This window comes from Chrysochloris asiatica, unplaced genomic scaffold (assembly GCF_000296735.1).
Source record: "Chrysochloris asiatica unplaced genomic scaffold, ChrAsi1.0 scaffold00005, whole genome shotgun sequence".
NCBI lineage: Eukaryota > Metazoa > Chordata > Mammalia > Afrosoricida > Chrysochloridae > Chrysochloris > Chrysochloris asiatica.
Window position 1 is genome coordinate 17835120 of NW_006408523.1, and position 9708 is coordinate 17844827.

The window sequence follows — 9708 nt, forward strand, 5'->3', positions numbered from 1 at the left end:
TATATCTATATCTCCATCTCACTCTTCCTCCCTTGCCCATTCCAGCTATGTCTCAGTGCACACAGAGCACTGTTATTCTGAGGTTTTTGTATATCTCACTATTTACTTTACCCCTTTAACCCATGCATACCTACCTCCCTGTGTCTTCACCTATCTTCATTATTCTTCGGACACCCTCCCTCTTGTTGTGAACTGTCCTCCCCCTTCTTGTATATTGCCCTTCCCATCACCTGAGCTAATGTGTCTACCCTGTAGCCAGTGAATTACTCTCCCTTCCCTACCACTCCTGATAACCATCAAAGAATGTTTCTTTTAGTATGGAAATCTTTTCTTAATGTTTTACAATAATGGTCTCCTACAATATTTGACCTTTTGTGATTGACTCATTTCACTTAGCATAATGTCCTCCAGGTTAATTCAAGTTCTGAGGTGGTTCTCAGATTTGTCCTTATTCTTCAATGGATTGTGTGTATGTACCACAGTTGGTTTACCCATTCTCCCATTGATGGGCACGTAGGCTGTCGCCCTCTTTTTGCTATTGTGAATAGTGCTGTGATGAACATTGGTGTGCATACATTGTATCCTGGCTCTTATTTCTTAAGGAGCTCTGGTAGCGTAGTGGTTACGTGTCGGGCTGCGAACCTTAAGGCCAGCAGTTCAAAACTACCAGCTGTTCCGCGGGAGAAAGATGAGGCGTTCTGCTCCCGTAAAGATTTACAGCCTCGGAAACCCTGTAAGGGTCGCTATGGGTTGGAAACGACTCAACGGCACTTAACAACAACAACAATGTGCCAAGTAGAGGAATTGCTGGGATATATGATATTTATATTTCCAACTTTCTGAGGAAGTGCCATACCATTTTCCACAGTGGTTGAACCATTTTACAGTCCCATTAGCAATGTAGGAGGGTCCCAGCTTCTCTACACTTTCACCAACTTTTGCTGTTTTCTGTTTTTTTGAACTTCATTGTTAGTGCAGGCGTGAGATATCTCATTATTGTTTTGATTTGCATCTCTAATGCTGTGGGTTAATACGCCAGACTGCAAAGCTGTTTGAACTGCAAGGTGGGCGGTTCAAGCTCACCAGCTGCTCCTTAGAAACCCTATACAGGGTCACTATGGGTCGAAATGGACTCAATGGCTCTTAACAACAGCAACAATGGCTAATGATCGTGAACATTCTTCCTATGTTTGTTGGCTGCCTGCCTGGCTCCTGGACAGAGGAGGTTAACTGCACAGGAATTTCGAGCTCTTAAGGACTACCTTTACTCCGGGTGGTTCTTCCTTCTTGTTAGCAATGAGATCCCTCTTTGTTGCTTCTGAGCTGGATCATTTGAAACCTAGCAACATGGCAAAATTGACCAATCCCCTCTTTACATTTCCAGGTTTTTACAATCACAAGTTAACAGTCTCTCACAACGAAATCATTTAATACCCAGACCCACCCAGAAAAGAGGAAATACACCCAGCTTGCATGGCCCCATCCAGTCATGTGGCACAGCAGGATAAGCATTGGACCACAAGGATGGCAGTTCAAACTCATCAGCCGTTCCTCGCAAACCTTATACAGAGTCTCTGTGCATTAGAATAGGCTCGACAACACACTTAACAACAGCAACAACCCAGTCCTTTGGTGATAAGTTACAAAGACCAAGGCTGGAAAAACCACATTAAATAATTGACTATACCTCATTGTGCCTTTTCTTTTTTTAAACAAAACAGTTCTTCATAAACAATAGTTGTAGAGAGTCTTAGTGTTGGTTTAGGATGTGGCAAGAAGTGAAATGATTAGATAAGACACACTGTGAAGACACCTCAGGCACGACTAGAAGATAGGAAAATAGGGAGAGGAGAAGGCTGGGACTGATCCAGAATAGCCCTGGTGGCACGATGTGAAGCGCTCAACTGCTCACCGAAAGGTCACCAGTGTGAACCCACTGTGTCTGCTTCTGTAAAGATCTGCAGTGTTAGAAACCCTATGGAGCAGGTCTGCTGTGTCCTTTAGGGTCACTGTGAGTTGGTGACAACAGGTCTTTTGGATCTAGAGGACCTTGGAGCCCTGAGGTATCTCTACAGTGCCCGCACCATGGGTGGATCTGCATGGAGCCCAGGGCAGAGGCAGTCCGTACAGAGAGAGGAACAGCTTGGATTGATGCTTTGGAGATTTGACATCGCAAAATAGAACCTGTTCTTTGTACGTCAAAGTTCCTGGAGCAGCAGTCCACATGTGCAGAACAGGGAAGAGGGTTTTGAGCACATTTTAGGAATGAAAGGACTTTACAGAGGAACGAGGAAAGAAGTGATAGATAGCTTACTATTTGTCCTGCGAGTTTAATTTGACTTGGCCACGAGCCAGTTCCAGTCAGATAGGGTGGTGACCCATTTTCAGACAGTTCCCCTGTGATGTGGGTGTTGTGATCTGATGCTGGATGGGCTTCACGATGCCTGTGTCTGGGTGAGAGTTGAACTGAAGGGCACGGAGAATGACTGTTCTGGAGCTGCTGAGAATGAGGAGGAGATTGAGGGACCCAGACAGGTCAGGCTCTCCCTGGAGCCAGGCCATCTGACAGACACATTGTGAGGAGGGGTGGCTCTGGTGAACTTGCTGGGTTTGCTTTGTTTTCGTTTTGGCTCAGTGAGGTATGCTAGTTTGGAGTCAGAGCCAAATTGCTTCAGGTGCTGGGCTCTCACCCCACCCGAGCCTTATTTTCTCACTAGAACATTCACACAGTTCTGTCATGTCACTGTACCTGTACCTGAGACCTGTCTGTAGATTCCATGCTAAGAACTAGTGCCATTGTGTGTTGGTGCTGTGTGCCATCACATTGAATCCAACACCTGTTAACCTTCTAGGACAGAGCAGAACTTCCCCAAAGGGGTTTCTAGCCTGCAGTCTTCATGGGAGCAGAACGCCAGGTGCTTTCTCCCAGGGAACCTCTGGGTGGGATGGTATTCCTGACTTTTGGTTAGCAAGTAAGCACTTGACCATTGAGCCACTAGGCTCCTTAGTGCCTTTAGGAAACCTTTCTTATTCCAGACTTAATTGTATTTATAATGGCAACTCTGGATTGTACCTCTTCACTATAGACTAAGATTGGGCTTTATTATATTATTGTAAATATGAATGAATATATAAATATTTATAGAAGATAAGTATAGACAATATATTTCATAATATATTAGAATGTGCTCATTCCTATAACAAATCTGAGTGCTATCTATGTGTCAAGCACTATTCTAGAACACAAAGTCGGTTTGAACCGCAAGGTCAGCAGTTTCAACTCAGCAGCTACTCCTTGGAAACCCAATAGAGGGTCGCTATGGGTTGGAAATGACTCCACAGCACTTAACAACAACAATGTAGAGATCGTGCAAAGGTAAAATGTCATTGTACAGTAAATGGTATACATAGATTTGTTGATGCTGTTAGGTTTTGTTCACTTGGTTCTGACTCACAGTAATCCTATGTATAAAAGAACGAAACTCTGCCTGGTTGAGCCCATTGTTGCAGCCACTGTATCAGTCCATCTTGTTGAGGGTCTTCTTTTTCACAGACCTTCTACTTTTTACAAGCATGAAGGCCTTCTCCAGCTACTGGTCCCTTCTGATAACAGGTTCAAAGTATGTTAGATGAAGTCTTACAATCCTTACAAATTTTCAGGAGTATACTGGCTATACTTCTTCCAAGACAAGTTTGTTCTTTCTTCTAATGTTGCTGTTGTTAGTGCTATCAAGTCGGTTCCAACCCATAGCGACCCTGTATAGGGTTTCCGAGGACCAGCTGGTGGATTTGAACTGCCGACCTTGTGGTTGGCAGTCCAGTGCCGATCCTACAGCACCACACTATGACTCCTTTCTTCCAATAGTTCATGGATATTCAGTATTCTTTACGAAACACCGTAATTCAAAGTTATCAATTCTTTTTCAGGCTTCCTTACTCATTGTTTAGTTTTCCCATACATGTGATCTACTTGAAAATACCACGGACTGGGTCAGGTGCACCTTAATCTTAAGAGTTACATTTTTGCTTTTGAATACTTTAAGGAGGTCTTTTGCAGCAGATTTGCCCAATATACTATGTTGTTTGATATCTTCACAGCTGCTTCCATGGGCTTTGATTGTGCATCCAAGAAAAATGATATCCTTGACAACTTAAATCTTTACTCTGTGGATCATGATGTTGTTTATTGGCACAGTGGTGAGGACTCTTGTTTTCTTTATGTTCAGGTGCAATCCAAATGCTGTAGCTTTTGATCTTCATCAGTAAGTGCTTCAAGTCTTCTTCCCTTTCATAAAGCAAGGGGATCGCTTCTGGATATCATAGGCTGCTAATGAGTCTTCCTCCAATCCTGATGCCACATCCTTCTCTCTGTAGTCCCACTTCTTGGATTATTTGCTCAGCATGCAGACTGAACACGTATGAATAGCTCAACACATTTTCAGAGCTAACAGGTTTATGCTATCTTTAGAAGGAAATTGAGACCTGGAGAGATTAAGTGACTGGCGGAAGTCTCAGAGGTGCTGAATTGGTAGAAGTGGAGGATAGGAGAGAACAGCAGAGACCTCAGACAGCCCAGGGCTTTCTGGGCCGCGACTGAGGCCGGAATCCTGTCTTCTGACTCCTGTGCCTGGGTTCTTCAGAAATTCTTAGCTACCGGAGTTAGCAAAATCTGAAGCTCCGTTTCCATTATTGCTTCCCTAATGATTGATTCATTGTTGTTAAATACTGTCGAGTCGGTTCCGACTCATAATGACCCTGTATAGGGTTTCCAGGGAGTAGCTGGTGGATTTGAACCGCCAGCCTTGTGGTTCACAGTCCAGTGCTGATCCTACAGTGTTATATCAGGAGCCCTAGACTTTTGTTTATTTGACAGATACTTCTTGAGCACCTCGTGTGTAGACAGGATTGTACTTGCATAAAGTCATAAATATGAGCTCTGTTTTCACGGGTTGCTCCTGGTCTGGGTAGTTCTTTACCTTGGTTTCCATTTGGGCTATGTCTATACATGAATTATTATCATTTCCATTTTCCATTATTGTAATGGATAATGACAGTTTTGATATTTTATCAACATATCCTAAAATGTAAGACTAAGATCTTTTTTTTGTTTGTTCTCTGTGAAATTATTATTTTCTTTTCTAACCAGTGTGGCGCTATAGGATAAGCACTGGACCACAAGGTCAGCAGTTCAGACTCACCTGCCGCTCCTCAGAAACCCTATACAGGGTCTCTAAGAGTCGGAAGCGACTTAACCGCACTTAACAGCAACACCATTATATATAAGGAATCCTGGTGTGATGCGGCAGGATAATGCACTAGACCGCAGGGTCGATTTGACAGCAGGGTCGGCTCCTTGGAAACCCAATACAGGATCACTATGGGTTGAAACCAACTCGAGGACACGTAACAAGAAGTAATTTATAGAGCTCATTTGAGCTGATGTAAATATTCTTGTCCGTCATCAAACTCACCTACATCATTCCTTATATATTTGTTTGCATTCTAAGATACAAGAGTTTTCACTTTCCCCCCATATGTATAACAGTAAGGATTCATGGATTCTTGTTTTATTCAGTGGTTTATGGTTTATTAATTACTTCGATGCTCGAATTATACCTGATTTGTCTAGTGGCAGTCCTTTTGAGATGTAGCGTCTTCGTCTTTTGTATTTATCTTTGTAATTCTTCAGGCTCTTCCTTTATGTTGTGGATCACGAAGATGTTCCAGGCCCATCTTGAACTTCCTATGCCCCAACTTTGGAATTACTGTTTCTTCTAGGGGCCCTGGTTCTTTTCAGGGAACAATGACATTAAAAAGAAATAACAGTCTAGGTGCTGGACTGCTCTCTAATGCTGATGTGTCACGTTCTAGCCCCTGGGCCAATAACTGGACAAAGCTAGAGAAGGCATCTGTGTATGTATAAGCACATAGCTAAAATTGTCTATCATCTATTCAAGTAGTCCCTGACTGACTTTGTATAGAATGTTCTATTTACCACCAACTCTAATTACTCTTCTGTGACTACTTCTTTTCCTTTTTTTTGAATACATCTGGTGTGGCGCTGTGGGCTAATGCATCAGACTGCAAAGTCGTTTGAACTGTAGGGTTGGTGGTTCAAGCTCACCAGCTGCTCCTTGGTAACCTTATACTGGGTCGCTATGGGTTGGAATAGACTCAACGGCACTTCACACCAACAGCAGTCATTAGTGATACATGTTTGTATGTGAGTCCTGGTGTGCTGCTGTAGGATTAGCAGGGTAGGTTTGAACCACAAGGTTGGCGGTTCAAACTCATCAGCTACTCCTTGGAAACTCTATACAGGGTCGCTATGAGTCGGGAACCAAGTCGACAGCACTTAACAACAGCAATAATGTATTCAGATGTATCTGTAAGTTTATAAATAATGTTTCTAGTCCTCAGAGACAAGATTGAATGTACAAAGATAATGATAACAAAAGGCAATAATAATGAAAAATAAAAATGAAGTGTTTTATTTATGTCAACAGTGATATACTTTGAAGTTGTTGGGATGGAACCCCATTGTAAATCGAGGGCTACCTGTATATTTAACATGTAGGCTCCCCCCCTAAAAAAACACCACAAATAAACAAACAAAAACAGCACCACCCTGCAGGTAGGAGTGTAGAGATAAACAGTGCAATATTGCACCTGCCTCACGTCTCTTCTCTTACTTTTTAACAGGTGGCTTAACCCCTTATTTAAGATTGGTCATAAACGGAGATTAGAAGAAGATGATATGTATTCGGTGCTTCCTGAAGATCGCTCACAGTATGTTGGAGAAGAGTTGCAAGGGTAAGCAAGAGGTGGTGAAGAGAGGAGTAAGAAACTGAGCATTTCTCTGTGCATAGCTCATGGTTTGGGATGGCCTTTGCCTTCCTGGTTTTTCTACCTTTAGGGCCCTTCTGGAAGCTACTTCCTCTAGAATTCCACATTCTCTTCCCCTTGGGTTGTCTAAAGGCTTAGCTTATCTAGTTGACCTGGGGAAAATCTGATTTGTTTAGGGAGGCCCTAGTGCTGAGATTTTGACCCAAGGCAGTTGCCTGCTTCCTTGTCTGCCTTCTTGGGATACCCTGGTGCTCTAAGTCCTGCAAAACTTAGCAGTGACTATTTTCCCCAGAGTGGAGACCACCTCTCCTGGCCTGTTTTTCTGGTGCTGTGGATTCCACATGCTGTGTCTTTCAGGCATCTCCCCGCCCCAGACAGCTAGTCTGCAATTATGCATCCAGCGTGAAGGGCTTTAGCTCCCACTCCCCTCCCTCCTGGTTTTATCCCCGGCAAGGCATGCTGTTATTTACTGTGCTTTCTTTCCCTTGTAGGTACTGGGATAAAGAAGTTCAAAGAGCCAAGAAAAATGCACAGAAGCCTTCTTTAACAAAAGCCATCATAAAGTGTTACTGGAAATCTTATTTAGTTTTGGGAATATTTACATTAATTGAGGTAAAAGCTTTTACATAAGTGATTTTTTTTTTTATTTAAAAAAGTTAAACTTGCAGTAATACATGGGGACTCTCCACAAGAGGATGCTCTGTGGAGGTTGAAAATGTTTTAAGGTTCTAGTTTTGGTGTGGTGCTGTAGGATAAGCACTGGACAGCTAACTGTAAGGTCAGTGGTTCAAACCCACTAGCTGCTCTTCAGAAATCCTATGCAGAGTTCCTGTGAGTCTGAACTGACTCGACAGCACTTAACAACAACAAAAGTTGTTCAGGAAACATGGTTGAATTCAGCTAATACTGCTTTAGGAAAGAAATAATACTTTTCTTCTTGATGTTGGTAAGTGCCGTTGAGTTGGTTCCGACTCGTAGGGACCCTGTATAGAGTTTCCAAAGAGCGGCTGGTGGACTTGAACTGCTGACCTTGTGTTCCAGTGCATTATCCTGCAGTGCCACACCTTAGGAAGCATAAATACTTAATCTAATGACTGAAGTTCAAGGGGGATTATTACTTTTTAATGAATTTAAAATTGATGTGCAAAGATTGCACTGAAAATTAAAGAACTTTATACCATGTTAGGGCATTGTTGGTGCTCAGTAAATGTGTTCAATGCCAAGAGCAGTCCTTGATCAAAAGATCTTTAACATCAAAGAATGAATATGTGCCCTGTGATTTGAAGGAAGTCAGTTTGGACCAGAGCCTAGAAAAATACAGGACATTTTACAGGTGCTCAGTAAGTATTTGTAAAGGTAACCACAACAGAGCTGATAAATGCTTTTCCAAGAAGGTATTGGCACCTCTCACCTCCCAGGGATGTAGAACCAGGGACACTGCCAGGGCTGGTTGTGGTGTCTCGGATGGCTGGGGCTCCCAAGAGCACACACAGAGTGGGGGACCAGGTGCGGGGAGCTGCACTCATCTCTCTGAGTGAGTCCTGGCTTCATCTAGACTTTATGTACCATCCTTCTGGTTCATTGTCTTTGGTTGTTGGGCTTGATTGCTGGCGGGAAGGTAGACTTTTTTTTTTTTAATGTTTTATTGTGAATTGTGTGATAGTCTACATGGGAGAACATTAGTTTTACATTCATTCTATCATCTGTCATTTCATTGGCATAGTTACCCGTCCATGCATCATCACCCAACTAAAGGGTGTACCCTGTAAGCCTGCACCCCCCCACCACAGTCCTCAGCCCCTTTCCCTCTCCGGATCCCAAGTTCCCAGCCACACCATCTCTTGACGTCGTCTTCTCTGCCTCCATCTCAGGCCTCACCGCTTCTCTGGGTAGGATCCCGCTCTCCTCTTTTTTCCATTGATGGTCCTCCGCTCCTAGACTGAAAAGTTAATCACACCCCTCCTTGCTACAAAATGTCCACCTTTAGATTTCCAACCCTCACAATCAGTCCTGATAATAATTATTCACAGTTGCATCACAAGAGACTCATCTGTATCTCGTTTCATCAGCCCTTCCTGGACAGGCTGGATACTATTCACTGGAGACTCTAGGAAGGTAGACTCTTGATAGCTTGGCACAGCAGAGAGCACAGACGTGGATGTGCAGTGAGACATTGAAGGCAGAAAGCATGGGGTCAGTGACGTCTATTACTGTGGCAAGGTGGCGTCATTGGGACTTGTGTATGTAAGATTTCCTAGCCAAACGTGGCTGCCCGGCTTCCTAGAACAGAGCTCATCAGGCACCTCCGTATGCGCCTGCAGCTTATACCAGGTCTTTGGTTAGGTGAGGCAGGAATGAGTGTATCATCTCTGGAGCAGACCGCCCTTTGCTACCCATGGCTTTTTAGTTGCCAATGTTACCAGGGCACTAGGAAATTAAAAACAGCTGATCTCAAAAGGCGGTCCATCTGGTGAGTTTGAATTTAGCCTTTGTGGTATCATCACTGTAATGATGTTCAAATGTTGGTTAGGTCCCATCTCAAATTGAGCTGTGGGTCACAGAGGTTGAAGCCACAGGAATTTGGGTTCCCCTTGAGAGCTGATGAGCCCCACTGTCATGTGCCATCGTTGATTCCAACCTAGTCCCACCTCAGCAGAGCTGATAGCTGGATGTCCAGGAAGGCCAGGTCTAGGGTGGAGCTCAATAAGGCTTCTTTTTTTTAAGGTTTTTATTGTGGATTGAGTGAAAGGTTTCAGGGCACATCATTGGTTTCACATTCAAACATTCATATACCTTGTTTCATTACATTGATTATAATCCCCTCCACATACCATCAGTTAACAGAGTTTCTCTCTATCCTCT

General features: G+C 43.5%; 1 protein-coding gene across 1 annotated transcript in view; it reads left to right on the top strand.

The window, feature by feature from the left end:
* ABCC4 (ATP-binding cassette, sub-family C (CFTR/MRP), member 4) overlaps positions 1-9708 on the top strand; it is a 357151-nt gene that overhangs the window by 51377 nt on the left and 296066 nt on the right. The window contains exons 2-3 of the mRNA XM_006832001.1: positions 6703-6813; positions 7338-7458. Of these exons, the coding sequence (XP_006832064.1) occupies positions 6703-6813; positions 7338-7458 (232 nt within the window). The remainder of the gene's footprint in view (positions 1-6702; positions 6814-7337; positions 7459-9708) is intronic.